The sequence below is a fragment of the Ceratotherium simum genome, chromosome 14, assembly GCF_057802395.1.
Source record: "Ceratotherium simum simum isolate JZ-2026a chromosome 14, ASM5780239v1, whole genome shotgun sequence".
Taxonomy (NCBI): domain Eukaryota; kingdom Metazoa; phylum Chordata; class Mammalia; order Perissodactyla; family Rhinocerotidae; genus Ceratotherium; species Ceratotherium simum.
Genome location: NC_141913.1, coordinates 3,117,846 through 3,140,331, shown reverse-complemented (window position 1 = coordinate 3,140,331; position 22,486 = coordinate 3,117,846). Strand labels below are relative to the sequence as shown.

Here is a 22,486-nt window from a genome sequence, read left to right as displayed (position 1 = left end):
GCTCCAGGCATCCTAGTGGTTCCCAAAGGGCAGCGACGAGGAAGAGGGGGGACTCTCACACCTGGAAGCAAACAGAAGCACGCTCGGCAAAATAGTCAAGCGTCTGACGGAAATGAAGCGCCCAGAGTCACAGGGGCAGAGTGGCGCTTGCGCCTCTGGCTCAGCTTGCAGCCATTGCCTTGGGTAGGCCGCCGGTCCTGCTGTCAGAGGTGGGCGCACGCGGCTGCTGGCTTACCCAGATGTGAGGTCAAAGATCTCCAGTCTGGGACTTTTCCCTTGTCCTGTATAGGGCATGTCACATCTCCACCCTCGGTTAGGCAAGAAGTAACATGAAAACAACCTCCAAAAGCTTAAATAAAGACAAGAACGGTTTTCAGAAACATCCTGTGCAGTCCCACTGTCCTCCGATTACCTGGGCAGAGGCCAGGCTCGCCCGAGAAGGTGGCATCCAGGTCCGAGCCCCAGAGGGAAGTAACTGGACCACACAAGATGTGACAGAAGACATTGTGCATGCTGACGGCCATGCACGCCAGCACCAAGCTCCAGAAAGCAAGCAGAGCCCAGTGTCTGTCTGGGGCTGCTATGGTGGTCCATGGAGCAGCAGGGTGCCTGGGGCCCTCCCAGTTAGAAGCTTACATTGCCCAGAATAAGCATTTGTAATTTTTTTTTTAAATAATTTTATTTATTTATTTACTTTTCCCCCTAAGCCCCAGTTGATAGTTGTGTGTCATAGCTGCACATCCTTCTAGTTGCTGTATGTGGGACGTGGCCTCAGCATGGCTGGAGAAGCAGTGTGTTGGTGCGCACCCGGGATCCGAACCCGGGCCGCCAGCAGCGGAGCGCGTGCACTTAACTACTAAGCCACGGGGCCGGCCCTGTAATTTTTTTTTTTAAATGTTTTCTGAGCGCTATCTTTGGACATGGAGTTAGACATGTATTACAGCATACCAACTTTAGTGTGTTTCTCATTCCATAGTTGCAGTTAAGACGTTCCTAGGGCCGGCCTGGTGGCGTAGTAGTTAAGTTCGTGCACTTCATTTTGGCAGCCTGGGGTTCACGGCTTCAGATGCCGGGCGCGGACTTACACACCACTCATCAAGCCAAGCTGTGGCAGCATCCCACATAGAAGATAGAGGAAGACTGGCACAGATGTTAGCTCAGGGCCAATCTTCCTCATCAAAAAAAAAAAAAAAACTACAAAAACAAAAAACGACATTCTAAGGTTTTATACCAGAGGTGAGCAAAACTCTACATGTTTGGGGCACTCCCATTTTCCCCTTGGACTGTGATTGGTGTGTCTTACAACTCTGGACCTTTCTCAGAAAGCCCCTCTGATGAGCCCGGGACTCACACAGGGCCTCATCTGAGAATGCTGTTTGCTTGGACAGTAGAAGCTCACAGTTATGGACATGTCAGATGAACTGAAGGATCCATCTCAAGGATGGAAACCAGGATGGAAGGCTCAGGAAGACACGTTTCCCAGCCTTTGGTTACCGCTGCACCACCAGCTCTTTCTAGCCGGGACATCGTGCCGGGCTGGAATCAACCCTGGCGGGGGCATCAGGCACCTGGGCTCTAGCCCAGCTGTGCCCATTACTAGCTCTGTTTCTCAGGCAAGTCTCTGGGCCTCTGTTTTTTCATCTGTAAAATGGGAGTAAAAATACTGCCCTGCTGCCTCATATGGTTATACGTGGATGGTCTTCAGAACCAAAGAGCTCTTGACTGAGAAAGTACCCTAAAAAGTGCTAAATGCTTTGTAAATGCCGAGTATGATTGATAATAGAGAGAAATACGTCCTGCCTTGGACACTGCTAGGTAGAAAGGGATGTCACAGCTCCCGTGGTCATGGTACCAATTTTCTTTTTATTTTTGCTGCATGATTTTATTACTATAAATATATGGTAAAAAGAAACAAAAGCTACCCAGGGTAGATCAGATGATAGCACGTGTAAGTCCCAGACAGGCCAGTCTGTGTCCCGTCCTTCAAACCGACTGCTGGCACCGAAACCGATGGTGAGAAGCTGGGCCTGCTACCAGTTTTCTCTCCCCACTGTGGCTGTCTCATTTCCACCGGCCGCTTCCTGGTCCTGTGCCAGAAGCACAACTGTGGCTGAATGTCGCGGCCCTATTCTCTTTGATAGACCATCTGAAGAGAACTGCAGCTCTCTTCCCATGCGCTCCATCATTCAAAGCATGTCACACACGACCTTGTTTAGTTAAACTCTGATGGTGTTGTTTAACGCTGGGGCCGGGAAGAGCCTTCCCCTCACTTGCTGCGTACGTGTGTGCGTTGCACTGCTTCAGAAACCGGCAGTGATTTTAAAGAGAGAAAAAGACTTTGTTGAATCAAGCTGAACGTTGTGGGGAAATAAACCTCTTTATATCAGAGGTAGATTAGCAGAGGTGGTTGGTGCCGTATGGTGATTGAGGATTACTGAACAGTATCGCTGAGAAGGGAATGTCGGATCTTTGGACTGATTCCCTCCTTCTGCGAAGGAGCAAAGTGAGGCCCGAGAGCAAGCGGCTTACCAGTGAGGCCCTGAGTGGCTGGTGGTAGGACTGGGTCTAGAATGGTCTCCCCAGGCCTGGTTCAGTTCTCTCCCTGACTTCCCACGAGGAGCGCTGCCTTGTAGCAGCAGGGAATGATCAGCACTGACCCCCCACTGGGCCTGGACACCCCAACAAGAGCTCTGTCTCCTCTAGATGTTTCTAAGCACAGATCACTCAGGAGACTAATTGTGCAGCCAGCTGTCTTGCCACGGGTGTTTCTTCTTTTAAACATCTGTCTGGTTTCCTTTAATTTTGTATAGTTTAGTGAGTATAAAAAGCTCACAGTGAGAAGCAGGGTCTGGGAAGCATCATTTCCTAGAAGGGGAAATAGTATGAATCAGGAGAGAAACATCCTTGCTCTGACTTTTCGATTCACTAAGGCATTTCACACAGAAGAGAAAACTCAAATATGTGTGCAAACACGTTATGAAACACATCCTAGGACCACTTTGATGGCTCCATAGGCCTTCCTTTTATTCAAGTAGATCCTTGCGGAATCTGGGTCTGGGGACGCTGCTCTGTCCCTGGGGTGGATGTCACCCTGACAGACGGCTTAGTGTGGTCTTTGAATATTACATTCGGTTAAAGAATTGTACAATGGACAGTTCTAGGGAGCAGAACTCTTGAAAGCCTTTTAGTGAAAACACCAGCGAATTCATTGCCAGCAGCTGCTTTCCTCTGAGGCTATAATGGGAACAATCCTGTAGTCAGCAGGCAGCCACCCTGAGAAGCCGCCCTGCTGAGGCCCCCGCGAGGCACAGACGCTGCAGAGCGCCGCGGTCATTGAGGGAGAGGCGAGCCCGGACACTGTCGCCTGGAGCGAGGCCGACACTGAAGCCGATGTACCCCCAGCAGTTCTCTCGACTCCCTCTCACCTTGCCCTGAAGTGACCACTGAGTGTGCGCTCAGCCAGCTCCTGCTCTTTGCGTGTGCATTTCCTGTAGCTCTTTGCCCTTCGTTCCTTGGGTCAGAGCTGATAGGACACCTAGTACTGGCAGCTTAAAAGGAGCAATGACTTCTGAATTTAAGCTGAAGTTGTAAAAAGGGATCAGTTTCTCAAGTTCCATTTGTTAAATGCCTTCTGTGATTTTCGCCTTATAGATTTTCATATTTGGGGAAAGGAGAAAGAAGATAAGTTCTTATTTTGGAAGATTTGGATATTTTGGCCAGGTTAAACTACCTCTCATAGTACCAGTAGCAGAAGTACTAACAAGAAGGAGAAAAAGGGAAATGACATTCTTACACTGTGCACTTCAGGAGATAACAAATCTGAATAGTAGGGGCCTGCCACTGGGAGGTGCATACACTAAGCTTAGGAAGGGAATGGTATATCCACACCCACACTCTTAAAACAGTCACAGGCAGAGACAGCTGAAGTCTGAACCCACTAACACCCACTAACCCATTAATGCAACCACACAAAAGTGAACTGTTCAGAAAAGAACAACCAGACTTCAGAAGGATAGATATTCCTGTTGCCTATTCATCTTAATAGATGTTAGCAAGATTCTCATACCATGCGCCGGATTCTTCCCTGACTTTGCTCCCTGTGGCTCCTGACAAATCTGAGAGATTCCCATTTGTTAAGACAGAGTGGTGTATGGAATATGTGGTTTGGAATGTGCAGGGCGCCTTAAAAATAGTTCTGAATGAGAAGTAGCCAAGCACGGGCACTGGTCAGATTTCAAATATAAATGAAACCAAGCCTGTGCCCGGAGGATTGAGTTTCTGGGTCAGAAATCTCAAAGAGCTCTCTTCCCCAGCTCCTCCTTTTATCCTTTAATCAGTGAAGCCCATGAAGCATTTGCGATCACTTATGCCTCAGCTGTGAAATACCAGCCACAATGAAATGACACAGGGTTTCATGCCAAGTATGTGTACACATGTGTTGACCTCATATTCCACCTTTGGAAGAAGCAATAGAAAAGCTGGCCAGAACAAAATGGAACTCACCAGAAAATGAAGTCATGGTGATGGAGGTAGAATAGAGTCCTAACATGTAAGTAGCATTGCTAGGGACCAGAGTGGCTATGATGAAAAGCATCCCTTTTCTTCTTTCTTGAGATAGTGAAGTTATCTTCTTAAGTGTAGAAAGTAATTTATAAGCCACTTTCTCTGAAGTCATCCATGAGATTAGCAATGTGAATCAGTGTGGGATGCATCCATGGGGGGAAGCCTGGTGGGGGGTCCAGAACACTAAGACAGGGAGGGTGGTTGTGATGTCAGGATTTATGCATCTCCATAGCCTCGGAATCAGGTGAGGATGGTATTTGTTTAAATAAACTGTCTTCATAGAGAGGTCAAGATGAATTTGATGTATAATCAGAATCTTAGGTAGATGGGCAAAGGGTGGTTTTTAGAATCAAACCTTTGGGAATTTGGTGATGAAGGGAAGTTATTTTTTTCTAGAGGAAATCTGTGTGTTATGTGAAAATTTTCTCCAAAGGTATGTGGTCGTATGTGGATGTGTGGCAGTAGAATAATTCTGGGCTGAAACTTCTGTCATAGTGTGTGTGTATTTTGTTTTTTGTAACATTGGAGTAACGGCATCCCCACTAGGAACAGTTAGTTACTCGTAGGAGTTTTAATATTCCATTAGCAAGAATGGACAATAAAAGAAAGTAAAACATCTAATAGATGAGGAGGATCTAAAAGTTTCTCTTGTTGACCAGTCTCCACAGATGACACGAAGCCGCTACAGTCAATCAAATGCCCCAGAGGAGCAGCCTCATAGGACTGCAGGCGGCCTTTTCTGTGACCCTTCAAAGATGTGGCTCAAACAGAGGAACACATTTTTAATCAAATGATGCTGAAGTATGAGGCTCATATATTCAATAAAATAAAAATGGCTTATATACATTATTTATTAAGAGTAAAACCAAACTAAATTATTTGGTGTAATATATAGAAACTAAATTAATAGATCTTCGCTTTTCCTAAAAGATGAGCTTGATTAGGATGCCCGATTTAACATCTAATAATGTAGAGCTTTGGGCTAGTACCAGATGTGTTAAAATGTGGAGGGTTTTTACAGTTCAGAGGTACAGAGTCATGTGTAACTGAGAACTGATGCTCACAGTAGAGCAGCCTGGGTCACGGTGACAGCACTCCTGTGTACAACATCAAAACTGCCAGAAGTGGCGCCCCAGGGCCTCTGGGGCAGCTTCCTTTGCTGCTGTATCCCCAGTGTAGTGCCTAGCACTATAGGTGCCCAATAATACTTGTGGAATAAAATGCTGCATAAAATACAAAGTGTCCTTTAAATATATAGCTGAATTCCCAAGAAAGTTAGGAAAATCTTCAAGAGTTGGAATGGATTTCAGAATTGAAAACCAGAGCACTATCTGTGGCCTCTAGGTAGATGGGTTAGGGGGATAGTTGCCGGAATTGGTAACCCAGAGCCTTAGGTTTTAATAGCTCCCTGGGGACATGAGACAGGGCCTTAGGCCCAATAGGGGCAGGGAAAGAAATGAATCAAGACCCCCAAAGGGCTGCATGGTGTGAAAGGCAGAACTGGAGAGAATCTGTCTCTGAGGAGAGGGAGGCAACAGGGGAGCTTGTCCACCATCATGAAGTCTCCCCTGAGTAACTGTAAGGACGGTCGGCCTCACCAGGACCTGACTTTGAACTGATGTCACCCAGTGGCTTAGGAATGCCCAAGGAAAGGAAAGTTTATGTTCTGTTGCTGGCTTCTGAAAACACAAAGCCAGGTCACATACGAGATCATAGCTAACTCCCCATTGAAGATGAACTCAGAATGCAAAACTGCAAACACAAGCCACAAACACACACCTGGAACAAGAGTCAGCTGATGGCCAACAGCAGGATCCAACTCTAAGACCTTCAGGTTCTAGAATGATCAGATAGAGACTACAAAATAAGTGTGTTCAAGACTATGAAAAGGCAAGCAAACAGGAGAAAAGATTAAGTCATTACAATAAAAGACCATACTTGTTAAAAAACAATAAAATAGTACTTTTAGAAATGAGGAATTAGCCATTAGAGTAAATTCAATGTGTAGAGAAATGCCTCTTCAAAGAGAACCCGAAATCCTGCCTGGTAGGTATAAAATGCTATGATAATAATCTTTAATAACCAGCAAATCAAAGGAGCATTAATATTCTCAGTAGTTCTTGAGTTTCTTGAAAGTAGGATGAGCTTAAATTTATAGCTTTCAAAAATTTTATCCTAAAGCTGGCAAATCTGCAGTGTCTCTAAGTTTTTGTCTCCATCCTTCTTTCTGTAAACTGTCTCTTGGTCATCCCTGTGCTGAGGGAAGTGATCTGCTCTTTTATTTTCTGCATTTCTGTTCTTTGGCGGGATTTTCCTTCATGACAACCCAGGTAGCATCAGATGGGGAAGAGTAAACACTATCTTCAGTGAGAAGTAACAGATTGGTTAAAGGTAATCAGAATGAACCAGTAAAAGGACACCTATTTTTATCGCAACAATCTACTCTAATTCCCACCTTTATAAATCCCTTCTCTTCAAGTAGCATAAACAAGTGGGTAAAATGTCATGCTTCCGTTTTAACGATGCCTGAGATTTTTGGTGTTTCCATCTCTAAAAAAACACATTTTATTTCACAAGTAGTAACTCTGACTTCTCTATCATTGCTGTTTGGACCAAAAAGGCATAAAAGATAGACTTGACCAATAAAAACAATACACAAATATTCCTTTACGTATTTTTAACCTAAAATGTAGTAAGCAGATCTTTGTGCAGTTCTTCCCAGGCTGTGTGTGCAGTTGAGAGGCCTGAGCTGATGTTTCTGGTAATTGAAGGAGCCTCACCCCAGTCACACTGCACGTCTGGGGTAGGAGGGCAGGAGAGAAGAAGGGCGTGCGATTGAGCAGGAAAAGCTCTAATAAGAAAGCACGTGAGCAAGTTAACCGTGCAACTTAGAAGGACACATATGGACCGGACAGTGAATCTCAGAGGCTGACGGTGTGTGAGGCAGTCGTGCTTGACTCAGTCATAATTGCCAGCTCTGACCCAGCACTTTACAAAACTGTCTAGAAGCTGCTGTGGTGGCCAAGATGCTCTCGTGTACCCAGGCTCCCTCCTTCAGCCTAGTTTGTGGTTCCTCTGGTGGGAGTCAGGTGATAGGCCCCACTTACCGCCTGTGCCCCAGGTAAGATAGAACGGGCAGGTGAGCTGTCCCTCCCAGCACAGCGCGAGGGTTCAGGGGGTCGCTGTGGAGTCACTCCACTGCTATAGCGCCCGCATGGGCCGTGTTGCTCCGTGTGTGTCCCTGGTTTGTGCAGATGTCTGTCCTGCGTCTTCACCTCAGGCAGAGTTCTTGCTTCCACTAAACCCCTTCCTTTATCCCACCAATCAGCTCAGGGGCCCCCCTGTTTTACCTGAACAGAGTGTATCAATAGAGGAGCTACAGGGTCATCTTGCACAGGCGACCAGCCTGCATCAAGAGGAGACAGAGAAATTTACTAACAGGATCCACAAGGTAAATATGTAACATGGATTTCAGCACAACCACTTCTCTGACAGTAGAGCTCCCCAAGAGAGATGACAAGATGTATTGTAAAAGATGCCGCCTGTTGCTCACAGGCTCGTGGACTCACAGGGCTGGAGGGTGTGTGGAGCGGTCATCCAGTCGAGCTGCCCCTCAGACGTCTAATGAAGATAACTGTCTACCTTTCTGCTCTCTCACATGCTTTTCCATATTTACAGGGAGGCCTCAGGAAGTTCTTTCTAATACCTAATCTAAATTTCTGCAGCCATAACCAGCAAAGTAAGATAAAATAAAGGCCTTCAATGCAACTGGACACAAAAGTGTGTCCTAACTCTTGTTGTCCTGCAGATTTGTAAGTTTGTCAGAGTTAGGTAAATTTTCTGATAGAAACATCAAGAACTCACCCTGAACAGTTGTCTTCAAAAAACTACCATGAATTGAGCTGTGGCTTTATTAACTCTTCTAGCTATTTTAGAGGAACCTGTTACTGGCTGATTATCTTTTGTCCATTACATCCTTCCCAGGGTTCCTGGTGGAAAGGAGTCACAGACACAGGCCTGCAGCCCTCCCTGAGGACTGTCCAGTCCCTCCCAGCTCAGATCTAATTAAGTCGTAAACAGATGTCCAGGCTCAGAATTGCTATTGCTGCTTTTCTCCCCTTGTATTTGTTTTTGGAAGATGCCCGTATCTTTAAAAATGAAAAACAAAAACCAGTTGATCTTGAATAGGGCACCGTGGTGTTTTAAAATGCATATCCTGTGCAAAATAAGGTACCTGATGTATCCGAGAACTTATTTTGGCAAGGAATGTGTGTTACACATAAGCCCCACATAGTCCGTGGTTGTGCTCATCTGAATAGGTCAACAACTGATAAGGGAAAGGAAAATAATTTCATATTACTCGAAAGGTAGATTCCTAAGTAGTTTAATTTTCTTTCCTTTTTTTTTCACTGTACCAAAAATCATTTGAAAAGTGAGTTTGTCCCTGGAGATGCTGATAGAAAAATGGCAGGGTGCCAGGTGTGTCTAGTGCTTGGATTCAAGATACAGGAGTGTGCCGAGGAAGAGTCTCCCACAGGTGGTGAGATGTCATGCAAGCTTGTTCAAAGGGGAAGGGATGGTGTCCCCTAATGCACCCCGAAGCCAGAGGACCCACTGAGCCTTGGGAAGTGCTTGGAGTCCTGGAACAGAAGGAGGCAGCAAGGGCAGTGGAGAAGTCAGAGCGAGTCTGGAAGGAACATCGCCCTTCCCCAGCGCCGCACCCCACTGCTAATACTCTGGTGCCTCTGGAGTTCTGCCATGAGCCAGGCGCTCCGCACAGCATCTCGTGTTAGCGTCATTTTGCAGCTGAGGAGGCTGAAGCCTTACCAGAGTCAGACGGTGGCCTAAGATGACACTGCACGTCATTTGCAAACACTGGATTTCCAGTACGCGAGGCTGCCCCCTTTTCACACTCTGTCCTATGCTTGTGTCCACAGGGAGAGAGCCAGTGGTGGGACTCTGAGGGCTGCTGAGATGGTGAATTGAATGGTGCTATTTTATGTTATTTCAGTTTGAAATGCAAAAAAGATCTGGCATTACAACAGTGGCCGTGCAGACCCAAGGACCTTTCCAGAGCTGCCTCTCGCTCTTCACTAGCCTTTGGCACGTGGGTCATATTGGTGTCAGCCTCAGACTGCCATAGTCATATCCGCATGGTTTCTGAACATTAACCTAGAGCTTTAGAAAAAACAAAACAAAACCCACTGCCTTGGTTTTTGGCACAAGAGGGAGTGTTAACTTAGGAGAGGGCAGCTGACAACGATAAGGCTGGATTCTAACCCTTTTCTTGGTCTGTAGAACAGAAAGCTGTCATCCCGTAGATCACTTTAGCTACTATAGATATTATCCTTTTGCCCTTACCTGTAAAGTAAGATTTTGTTCACAACCTTTTGCTTAGTCATTATTGACACATAATAATTGTTTATTGCTTGGAAGAGTGCCTATACCTATGTTGGAAAAGCAGGACCTTAACAGAGAGGTGGAGAACACTTCTTTTTCAGCAATACTTTTATTCCCTAAGAGTTGCCTGTATCTAGGGGGAATGTGAAGTCCTAAGCGTGGAAGTGGGTGATCAACTCACCTTCCTGTTCACTCCCCGCTGTGCATCAGTAGAACACTGCACGTTTGAGCAGAGTTCCTGCTGGCCCCGGCACTCACTGTGCTGCTCTCTGTGGGCCTCTCTGTCAGCGTGGTGGTCTCTTTCCATGGGGCCTGTGAGCACCAGAGCGCTCAGAAAGCCAGGGGGAAGGGTTTCCACTTACTTCCTCTTACCAAAGGCAGTGTGCCTTTGTGTGCAAGCTCACACGCAGAGGGCAGGTGGAGTCTGCATTTAAGTCAGCTGTAAGCCATGCATCCAAGCAACGATTTTCCTGAAGGACTTTGGAGATATCTAAAAACACCACAAGAAACTTGACAATGAAAAATGATTATAATGTGTTACCTTGAAATAGCACTTGCTTCTGAATCAGAAAACTCATGAGGTTTTATCAATAGTAGACATCTCAAGGAATTTACTAATTTTGGGGGGGCTTCTGTGTTTCAAGTCCCATGTGCAAAATGGTATAGACTGAATGGCAGGTTACAAAGACTCTTGGTTTGGTTTGATGGCGATTTGGAATCGCTGCTTGTCACACTCTCTCTGTTCTTCTGTCCAAGATGGAGGAGGAGCACCTCTATGCTTTGAGGTGGAAAGAACTGGAAATGCACAGCCTAGCTTTGCAAAACACCCTCCATGAGCGGACCTGGAGTGATGAGAGGAATCTGATGCAGCAGGAGCTCCGGTCCTTGAAGCAGAACATTTTCCTTTTCTACATCAGACTCAGGTGGCTGCTGAAACACTGGCGGCAAGGAAAACAGGCGGAGGAAGAAGGGGAGGACTTCACCAAGGTACCTCTCCCTGGAGAGTTCATTTTATTTGTGTCGATTTTGTTCTTGACCCCCAGACCCTGCTGTCCCCCTCCCCGCTACACACACAGTCATGTTCTGTTATTTCAGGATATTTTGTCAAGTCCAGTCCAGGCAGTGGAAATGCAGTGGGTTTTCCAATGGTATATTAGACCAAGAATTCGCTGCTGTCCTTTGACCTTGTTTTGAGAATAGACTGGTCTGTAAGTCCATTCTTCAGCAAAGTTTTGCTGCCATCCCTTTCATTGCTGATTTACAAATTCGTTAAAGTTATCAGCCTGAGATCCTTGGCTGTCTCATTCTACCTTGCCAGTTTGTAAAACCCAGTTCTAAATCTTTCTGTTTTCTCTCCATTTCAGTTTTTGTTCCTAAATGCTAGAGCCCATTCTGCCCCATGCAGTTTTATAAGGTCTCTTCTCAGCTCCAGATGGGTCACTTTTTTGCCACCTCTGAAATTGGTGTATGTTCTCCTTCTTCTGCCTCAATTCCCAGATTCATAACAGAAGCAGAATAGAGTTATTTGCTTTCTGATTCATTTTTATTGAATAAGTCAGAGTGATCTCTAGCTCTGCAGGCTCTTTCCTGGCCATGCTTTCTGGTGAGTGCAGGGCTGAAACCACCCGTGTTCGATGTGTTCTGGATGTTCACACCATTGGCCACTTTGTCAGCTGCTTCAAGGCATTGTGAATGTTGGTTTCCTTTTAGCCCCCAAAGACCTTTTGTGTGCTTTTCACTCTAGTGAACAGTGTGTGTAATTTTAAGTCATCCTATAAATGGGAAGATACGGTGATTCTCTTTCCTCAGGGTGAAGAAAGCCTTCAAAAATTAATTCAACTTACTTCCAAATATCCGTAACGTAGAAAACTATCGTTAAGTAAAACCTAGAAATAGTTGTAAAGTTTCCTATTGATTAATACTTTGGAGTTCCTCCTCCTCTAAATTATAAAACCATAACTAAGCAATAATAATTTATAAATAGTAAAATTTTTCATTATCAAAATAATTTATAAATAGTAAAATTTCTAATCTTTCTGATAAGTTGGGCACCCACTCTGTGCTATTTAAATGGACAAAGTGGCCACTGGGTGAAATGGCCCATATGAGCGTATTAGGGAAGAGGGCTGAGAAGTGACGAGTTGATAACCCACAAAGTGGATAATCCTCTTCCAACAATAAAAATCAGGCTACACAGCAGATGATTCAGGTGGAGCTGTGATCATCGTCTCCTGCTATTTTCAGAGCGAGCATCCAGAGACCCTCCCCAGGCTTGGTGAGCTTGGAGTCCTGGAGGATCCAACAGGAGGCGGCCCAGACCAAGATGACGACGGGCCAGGCTGCAGCTTTGCTATGGGGGAGCATTCTTCACACTCCCCTGTGCAGATCGGTGATCACGGATCACGGCTGCAGCCTGCAAATGGAGGACAGTTCCACAGGCAGGTGGGTGCTGAGGTCCCAGCCCCTTGTTCTACCCACACCTGGAGGAGGAGGCTCCTAATCTAAGTCTGTGTCATCTTATTTCACATGCGGTGTTCCAGGGAGCAGACAACTTCTCTTGCTGTCTGTGGTGGCCTGATGCTGTATCTTTGCTAGAAATCACATCATTAAGGCTTTCATTGTAATGGCAGCCCATTAGTTCATTAGTTTACACATATAAATAAGGATCATAGTAAGATTAGATGAATTGTTTCCCCTCAAGGCCAAAAAATGTACCTCAGAAGCAGAAGGAAAAAGTGTTCTACAGAGTGGTCTGTGGCCTTTGGCTCTGCCCATCCTCCCAAGGAGGAGAGTGCGGAGTGCAGTGCTCTCATCACGGCCAGTCCGGGCTTTTATTGATGTTTAGTCAAATGAGCATCAGCAACATCGCTGATGTGGCACCATAATGCGTAAGGAGGAAAGAACAAGTATTTTTAAAAATCCCCATACATGTAAAGTGTTTCAGCTTCTCTTTGGGCCACTTAAAACATAATGCCCCAAATAAAAATATTTGATGACACTTAAAAAAAAATTAAAGCATGTATAAAGAGAGGTGGGATTTCAGTGTATACTATTATTAGTGTTGCCGAATGCCACATTTATTAATTATTAAGCAGATAGACCCTGCTTAATAGACAAAAGACACTGTTGGTGCCACCCAGAGTTTTTGCACTTTCCTACAAAACAGCAGCTGTGGTGGGTCTGGAGTGTTGAGCCCCTGGGAGGCACCCGATGTTAAAGCTTTCCTGCTCCTCTGCTTCCTGGTCTGAGTCCCTACTGACACCATATTGCTTCTTTTCGGGTTCTGCAGGGCAGAGCCTGAGGCCCCAAGCCCGGACCCCTGGCTCTGGGGTGAGGGCAGGGCCGGGTGGACCCTGGTGCAGCAGTCGCCTGGGCGCGGCTGCAGCCGCTCAGCCGCAAGCATTTTTGAGCACTCCCTCTGCACTGGCCTCCACAGCTGCGGCTCCTCCCTCAGCCCAGAGCCTCGGAGGGTCAGGTGGGAGAGACTGTCATCAGAACTTTGGCTCAGATCTGAAGGAGGAAACGTGGTCACGTCTGAGCACGGGCCTGGGGAAATGTAGGTTTCCCCTTACTGCTTTCTCTGCACATACACATCAGGTTTTCACAACTGAAGAGCTGTTTTCTGTGCACACCCATCCATCTTTCATTTTTCCTGAATAATATGACTCAAGAAAGAGGTTATACTTTCAAAGGAACTTTTAATCACAGTGATTAGGAAGTTCATCATTATGTCAGTGTCCATGGGGAGATTTAGCTCATGGAATGAGTTTCCCAGCGATGATCTAGTTAGAAAATAAAATGCTGCTTTGCAAATAATCCTTTAAAATCTACCAGTTTTATAATTTTTAAAAGCTGTGTTGTCAATCTGTCCTATAAAGTTTCTGTGATTCACTCGAATAGCATTCCTTGACTGCTGCTTGGCCATCAACCTGCTGCATCGCAGATCACGTGCTGGGTGTTTCCCACGAGTGCATCCAAATGCTTTGGAGAAGCAAAAAAAATACAACACATCTGGTTTTCTAAATAATAGTCATGGAAAATTTTACCCTTGAAGTGGAAAATAATGTAAAGTCACTCAGCTGGAACCTCACATTCAGTGTATTTTAATGTCATCTCTCTTTGCCTCCTCCTCCTTCCAACGCTAATTTTGTATCTATTCCTCTTGAAAATGGAGACAGACTCGTGAGTTTGTACTTTGTACAGTGTGCAGTAGAGGCATGTGGATGGGCTAATAGGGTAGGGCCCAGACGGGCAGAATCAGGTCTGCCTATGATGGACCCATCTGTCCATAGTAGTTAAGTGCATAATGCCATCCATCCAGTGACAGAAGATTAATGAGTTCTACTGTAAGCGGCAGCTGGCTCCCTGGGAGTGAGCATTCTCGGTTGGAAGGTTTGCTTGCCCTTTAGTGGCATAAGTATCAGCTAGGCAGCCTGGATGCAAGAGCAGGAACACGTGTTCTTGCTCAGAGCTGCCGTCCAGAGCCACCCTCTTTTCAGAAACTCTGAGAACCTCCCAAGGTGATAAGCACAATGGGAAATGTGGCTAACTTCTTTCCCAAGGATGAATTTATGAGTAACAAAATTTCCCAGGCCTTGGTCCTTGCTTTGTGTCATATTGAACATTCTCACAGTTGAACACAGTAAATGGCAACATTTATCATGTCCAAAGAGGTTAAAAAAAAGAAACACACAGGTGTCGAGTCAACCTTGGAAATAGCTCATAAAAAATCATCAGGTTGGAAAACGTTTGGCTCTGCGAATGTTCCCTGCTGACTAATCTTTAGTCACGCGATCTAGAGGCAGCAACCTGATTGTCCTTGAGAATAGTAAGCACTTTCAGTTTGCCCGGCCTTCTGGAAGAGCAGAGGCTGGAAATATGCAAGAACATGTTGTATAGTTCTCATTGAGCTCCATGGCGCTTGCTACTTCGTTAAGCTTTTGAACAGACTCCTAAGGCTGTGTATGCATTTTATACTTAGTGATTCCTAAAATCAAGTTTTTTAACACAAAGTGATTAATAGTGCCAGAATTATGATCCTGTGGTTCCAACAGCTAATCTTACCAGAATTGGATTAATTTATTAAAAGAGAAGTTATTTATTTATTTATTTATTTTTTGCTGAGGAAGATTCACCCTGAGCTAACATCTGTTGCCATTCTTCCTCTACTTTATATTATATGTGGGTCGCCACCACAGCATGGCCGCTAATGAGTGGTGTAGGTCCACGCCTGGGAACCAAACCTAGACCGAAGTAGACAGCACCGAACTTAACCACTAGGCCATGGGGCCGGCCCTGAAAAGTTTTTTTTTCATTCAGGGATGTGACATAATACTCTTTATTAAAGCATCTAAGTGTGAATATAAAGAACATAATTTAAAATTCAGAGCAAGATCTAATGAAATTATGTTTTATATTAGTCATCAAGTCTTCAACTGCTACTGGTCACTGGAGAGTCCTACTCAGGATCCAGCCTTAGGACCGAGCAGAATCTGCTTCTCTGGCCCTTTGTCACTGATCTAGGACTCATCTGAAGCTTGGGGCCTTCAGGGGCTGCTCTAAGTAACAGTCAGCCTTTCTCTTGAAGACAAGGTGCCTTTGGCTCCCTGGCCTCCTGGACGTAGACTCACCTGGGTGCCCAGAAGCCCACTTTCTGGCTGCCCACCTTTCTATTTTGCCCAAGATGCAGAAACTTCCTGAAAGAGCACCTCTGCCAGATGAGGCCTGTGTGTCAGAACTGTGATCTGCCCTGACTTATTTTTTTTCTAAATAAGAAAGCTTTCCTCTTGAGCCTAGATAGCTTTTACGTTTCGATTTTGTGTGTTGTGCCACGGTTTATTCTTCAGACTGCACAACTTTATCACCTCCCCTAGGAGACGTCCAGCTCTGTGTAAAGAACCAGACCAGAGCTTATGATTAGGAAACGTTATTTTTGCTGCATATTTTTGCTTGTTTCTGTTACTGTGAAATAGCAATGCAGGAGGTGAAAAGTCACAAGTACTAAGGAAAGGACGTGCTGCGCTCCAGTCTCACCTTTGCAGGTTAACCACGGTCGGCCGTTGGCAACATAACTGTCAAAGTGTGCGACAAGCTCTAAACCTCGCTAGTAAGTGGTTTCTTTCCATCTGGCTGCACACCTGTCCTGGTTTCTTTGAAGCCTTTGACTGATAACTCTGGATTTATAACATACCAAATATATGCCCATTAGTTCTTTCATACACCCACATTTATCCTTGGGAAGCTGTCTTTGAAAATTATGGTGACCTGCAGGCACAGAGCCCTCGTGGCCCGGGTCACCTGGCACATTCTCAGCCAGAGGACAAATGATTTCTGTACATAAATGAATCACTCATCTCTGTAAACGTCCATCATAGATTATATTTTCACGGCCAGCCTTCCATGACCCATTCTCTTTTATCTGTGGGGGGATAATGGTTTTAGAAAAGAATCTTAAAGTTAATCTGAATGTAACAATTAAGGTAAGAACAACAAATAGTTTATTTACTAAAATGTTGCTGGAGGTGCAGATGTATCCTTTCTGGCTGATCACTCAGTAAAGGACTTGTTTTGGGACTCCTGCTGGTAGAGGAGTTACTGTTACTGAACACTGCGGGAGCTCCCCCTCTTTAAAAGTATTGTAGGATCCCAAAAAGGGAACCCCAACTCCACCCTCGGGAAGGCGCGGACCCACAGACCCAGAAGACCGAGCTTGATGCAAACGCAAGAGGTAAGAGTTTTATTAAGCGGAGCTCCGGGCCGACACGTGTCTCTCGCAGGAGACAGAGGAGTCGACCCCGAACCTTAAAGGGCAAGCTCTTTTATAGGATTCGGAAGCATAAAGCGGGAAAAGGTTGGCGCGGTCTTACATGATTGGCTAATTTAAAACATTTAAACAGTTACATTTTATGGCGCGAATTGCTATGGCGCGAAGCGATTATCAGGTTACACACACGCGTCCCCATCTGGACCCCCTCCACCCCGACCCTCCCAAACTTATCCCTCTGGAGCACTCTCTTGTTCTCAATTCTTCCCCGAACAGTTTAGGGTGGGTCTTTCATGAATAGAGTCAGTCAGGATCGATAAACGTTCCCTTCTATACCAGGAATCCTTAGGGCGTGGAGGTGCCTGTCTCTAAGGTAGTAACTTTTAAATTTTTAATATAATTTACTTCCTTCATTCCCCACTTCTTCTTTTGTCCCTAGTTCTAATCTTAGAACTTAGTTTTCGGTGTCTACTATTAGTGGCTCATTGCGTGGGAGAGCTTGGTAATGGCGTTGGAGCATCATAGCATGCACTGCATTGACCCTTTTTCTTATGAAAGCAGTAATTCTATTGAAAACACACGGTCCGAAAACTAAAAGTAGACAAAGAATCAGCAAGGGTCCTGCTAGGGAGGATAGTAAGGTCGTCATCCAGGGGGACTTAGTGAACCAGGATTCAAACCAGCCTTGTTGCGCCTCCCTGCCTTGCTGCCTCATGTCTAATCTTTTTTTATTCTGGAGCACTACTTCAGACAGGGAGGTGAGGGACTCCTCTAATTTAGAGATGGACTGTTCTAAAGTCCTGAGGTCTTCATCTATAGCATTGCTCAAGGCAGTTAATCCCCTTTCTCCTGTGACTAAGGCCGTAGTGCCAGTCCCTACGCCCGTGGCAGCTCCCAGTCCCAGGAGTACAGCCAGGGTGAGGGATACTGGTTTTTTTTTCCATAATCTGGATCTCTGGTCAAATTCATCCTCGAAACTATTGGCAGTAAGATAATAAATTCTAGGCACCAACTGCACAAGCACGCAAAAATCTTGTGACGAATTGAATACGCCAGTTGAGATGCAGGGGGTCAGGCCTGTGGAGCAAACCCATCACCTATTGGGCCCTGGTATCAAAAAATAACCAGGAGTGGTCGGAAGGCTGACTTCAGTCTTATTACATAGAGCCTGGTAGCCCGGGGGAATTTTTCTTAAGCATAGTCCTGAACCGGTCCCCGACACATCCGTTAGGGTTATACGCCCTTCTTTGCCCCAAAGACAAGTCGTGTGGTCCGTGGTGTTATTATAGACCCCCATGGTGGCAATTTCTTTATAATAAGGGGGGGCTGACCGTTAGGCATAGCCAGCATGCTTCAGTCATTTCAGGGTTGGAGCCATTTAAGGCGTAGTAAGCTCCCCGTACTAAGTTAAACAGTCTGTGCCATCTTTGCCCGGTAGGTACTGCGGAAGGTCAAATGTCCTTCAGAGAAAACAATCAAGGTAAAGAGATATATTTCAGGGTGGCCAAATCTTGATCTCCCACAGTCCCGCCTTTGAAACTAAAAGTTTCACAGTCCTTTTGAAACTTAAAGAAGTTTCATAGTCCAGAAGCTGAGTTGGTAGATTGTTTCATCTCACTGATCACATTTCATAGTCCTGATGATAGATCAGTTCAATTGAGTTCCTTTTGGAAGGTGGTGATGCAGGTGGGCTCTCAAGGTTACGCCTATATTATGGTATCAAGTCCATCAGCTTCAGTTTGTAAGGCTTCAGGAAAAAGGGCAGGTTCAGTTCTCAGTGATTCCAAATGAAAATGATGGAAAAAATCAAAAACGTTAGTTTGGAGATCTGTAGCCAGATATTTCAGGAGACTGGAAGAAATCAGGATCCAGTCTAGTCAACAGATATAAAAAATAAAAACTTCAAAAGACAATTATCTAATATCTGCAAATGTATACTATAGTTTTATAGTTTTTACTGAAATATAATTTTTTTCTCTCTAAAATTACCCTCATTTTTATTAAGATAGAGTTGGCCCAATTATTAACATAAGTACAGCAAGAATAGCAATTGATCACATAGGCTCTTTTAAATCTGCTTTGCTGGAACTTTTTATAAGGAATCTCACATTGAACTTCAAAGGCCTCTCGAGGCCAGGAAAGCCAAGCCAAGGATTTTGTCATCAGACTTTGCCTGCAATACCTATAAATTTGGGTGAATTCCTCTATTCTGAGGTTTCCCCAAAATATTTCAAGGTTCCTTGTACCTGCCAGATAAGTGACATTCTTTACTTATCCTGGTAAGTGCTGCTTGGAACACAAGGTACCAGGCCAATATTTCCATGTGGCTTTATTCCATAAAGTCCAATCTTTATTCCTCAAAAGCTGTATGGTTATATCGCAAATATGATGTTCCAGTCATAACCTTGGTAATATAACCAGTGTTTCCAATTGTGTCCTGTTACAAGGAGAACAGATTCTTATTGAACTTATGCAAATAACTATATTGCCATGAAAACAATAATACTCACTAAGAGTTTCCAAATTCGAGGGATCAGATAGAGAGAAAAAGATAAACATTTTAATTTTACTTACAAAAGTATTATTTACCAAATTGCTATAAGTCATAGCTAGCTCAGGAGAAAAGAGAAAAAGTTTTCCTTAAATCTGAAAAAACAAAACATTAAAAATTCAGCAATACTTCAAATGAAAAATCATAAAAATTATAATCAGTTCATTCAGTCCTGTATAATCCATTCTTGATCCCAATCTTTTTGTTAGCAGCTTCACGAAGTTATCAGTCTCTCCAACAGATTTCTGTAATTTCTTATCAAGTTCAGTTTTATGATCAGAAAGTTTATCAGAAGCCTGTACTTCAGTGTAAATGTCAGAGTCCTTTCTATGAATTTTTCTGAAGTTGAAACATTTTGCAAAAGCATTAGAGCAAAGAAATAAGTCTGTAAAGAACAAGACCTCAAAATGGCAATTGACAGAGAAATTTGGTTAATTTTGTGACATACAACATTTTAAAATAATAATAACCAGAATTATGACTGATAATCAGGACAGATCAGCATTTCAGTAATGTTGTACAATTTTAAAACACCTATATCAATAACATTTACCCACATAATAGCACCTAAGCAGACTTATCATCACTTGTCTGACAATCCTTTCCATGTAATTTAACATACTGAATCAGCCTAATAAGTTTAGTATTTTTCCCTTATAGGAAGAGAGCAAATTTCTTTGAGAAGTTCCAGGGCCCTTTGAAAATTCTCAAAGAAAAAGTAAAAAGACTTTACGATATGAATTTTGGGGGAGCTTGTCAAAAATATAAACAGTCAAAGCAAACATAGCATTAACAGTCTAAAAAGCCTTAATAGAGAGACCTCAGTCTTTTGAACACAGGAAATTATTTTAACAAAACATAGATTTTTTGTCTTTTAGGTAGACTTACTCAAAGGTAAAGAAAAATCTTTTGTACCCTCTTTATCAAGTTTAAGAAAATTATCCTTTTAAGAGAAATAAGACCAAATTATAATTTTGTACCAGCTTATTTTTGATATTAAAACTCATTTACTTAATTAAATTTATTTTAATCTTAGCCAACTTGACCATGTAAAAACTCTTTTTCCAGAATTCCTCTTTCACAAACTTATAACTTTCTTTTTACATTTAGAATCTGTCCCATGTCTTTCTTTTCCCTTTTAGTACTTGAGGACAAATTTATCTTTCTTAATCGACCAAACAAAACATTTCCATTTTTTGTTCTTTCTTTATACATCTTACTTTCCTTGTACACAGACATATTTTTCTTAATTTTTTAGTAGCTTCAATCACATATATTAATTAGAAATTTTAACCCTTATAGACTTTGACTTTTAAGTAAAAACTAAGTAAGCAGTTATAAACTTTTTTACATTAGCATTTTGTGGATTGGAAAATCTATGAACACTTCATAACCTCCAGAAATATGTTACTTTATAGTACAATCTTTTAATAAAACACATGTTTACCAATAGACCTAAAACACCTTTTAGTTTTCCTGTAATGAAAAGCCAAAAGTAGACAAATGTACATTTAGCAATCAATGTCTAATATCTTATTTTATTTGGAAATGATGATACTCAGAGAATTTCCATCATAAAATTTAGCAAAACTCTAAAGTTTTAAGTTACCAGAAAGAGTTTGGAAGCTGTAACCACCATAACACATAATTATTGTATAAAGTTCATCCAACGTTCATCTTTTTCACAACTATTTAGTTACTTATTCCCAATAGTTATTTAGATTGCCTACAAGACTTCATAAGACTTCAGATAAAATTAGCCATCATTTAAATTACTATTTTTGTTAACCAGTTCTGTAATAGAAATAACATCAGTTTTTTTCCTACAAAATTTCATGCAGTTTTCATCACTTCTTATACCTTTAAACATAGTTATCACTAAGATTTTTATCAATAGGTCTTGGTCTTATAATCTTGGACCAGGGGAGCATTCCCAGTCAGATATTTTAAAACATACTCAGGCAAGGCTGATGCAACCTCTCTATACAAAATCAGCTCAAACATTCCAACCTTTATAATCTTATCAACACTTAGATTTTTACATGTTTTTAACTCAACTGCAACCTGAGTCAAGGTCTCAAGACTAGTCAAATTTTTTCCTTCCTTTTTCTAGCCTTAATTCTTAGGTACCAATTAAGCAATTATGTGAGAGCTTTCAAAACATTTTTTTTTCCCCAATTTAGAAGTTTTTTCAATTTAAAGGATCCGTCGTCTGGCCATTGACGAGTAGGATCTTCACTTGTATATTTATTCTAATAGTGACTTGAACCAATAAGCCTTTTTAAGGAAAGACCCGGAGGTAACTTTTCACGCTTAGAATAAATCTTTCCCATGGACGCAAGAGGCGTCCCTGGTGAGGGCGCAGATGATGTAGCCCCCATGATCCACAGAATTCACTCTCAAAGATATTTAGACTCCCCTGAGAGCTTGGCACAGCCGGACAGAGACAGTTCGGAACCCCAGTGTACTCGACTGGCCATCAAGGTGCACCCCGGTAAATGCACCTTCCGTATGGTGGAGACCAAGGAGAATATTCTCACTGGTCACAAAGCCAAGTTTTCTCAGGACACAGAACAAGACAGAAGGAAAAACCTCATCTGGTTTTTTTTTTTTTTTTTTTTTTTCTTATGTGCACAATGACAGCTTTAACCACGCCATGCCTTAGGTCTCTTGGAGCCAGAATAATACCTGGGGGGGAGGTGCTGCAGGGTTGGGGACTGTGTGCTTTTACAGAGTACCTCGTCGTTGCACGGACATTTTCTTGCAGTTGGCGGGGGACCTGTGTCATCTACCCCGTTCCGTGACCCAACTTATCCTGTCACGGGGGTCTTCTGAAAGTGGCGAGCGCCCTAATGGCTCTTAACTGCTCGACCCGCGCCCACTTAAATTTGCGGCCTTTTTGGCTTCCAAGATGCCCTCGGCAATGACCTTCACTTAATAACCCACAGCAAAGTTTGTAGACGCCGGTCTGGTGAGACTTGCAAACTCACCAGTCTGTGGGGCCGCCCCGGACAGCAGGCTAATAGGGCCTATGCCTGCGTCCTACCCTATGGTATTTCCTTCTTATGACAAAAGACACAGACAAAAAGAGAAAACAGAGACTACCTTTGGGAGGAAAAGGGATCAAGATCAAAAACCAAGAGTACTCTACCAAATTTAAACCAAGAGTCACTAAAAGCCCAAGAAACTAGTTTCCCAAATATTTTCTC

At 43.6% G+C, this 22,486-nt stretch overlaps 1 protein-coding gene across 8 annotated transcripts in view; it reads left to right on the top strand.

Annotated features, from left to right (window-relative positions):
- Nucleotides 1-22,486, top strand: part of MTCL1 (microtubule crosslinking factor 1) — a 145,258-nt gene that overhangs the window by 90,578 nt on the left and 32,194 nt on the right. For 7 of the 8 annotated variants that reach the window (XM_087438895.1, XM_087438896.1, XM_087438892.1 and 4 more), the window contains 2 exons: nt 10,720-10,950; nt 12,208-12,405. In XM_087438895.1, coding sequence (XP_087295021.1) covers nt 10,720-10,950; nt 12,208-12,405 — 429 coding nt within the window. Of the gene's footprint in view, nt 1-7,891; nt 8,015-10,719; nt 10,951-12,207; nt 12,406-22,486 lie in introns of all 8 variants that reach the window. The other variant, XM_087438897.1, reaches the window with a different exon arrangement.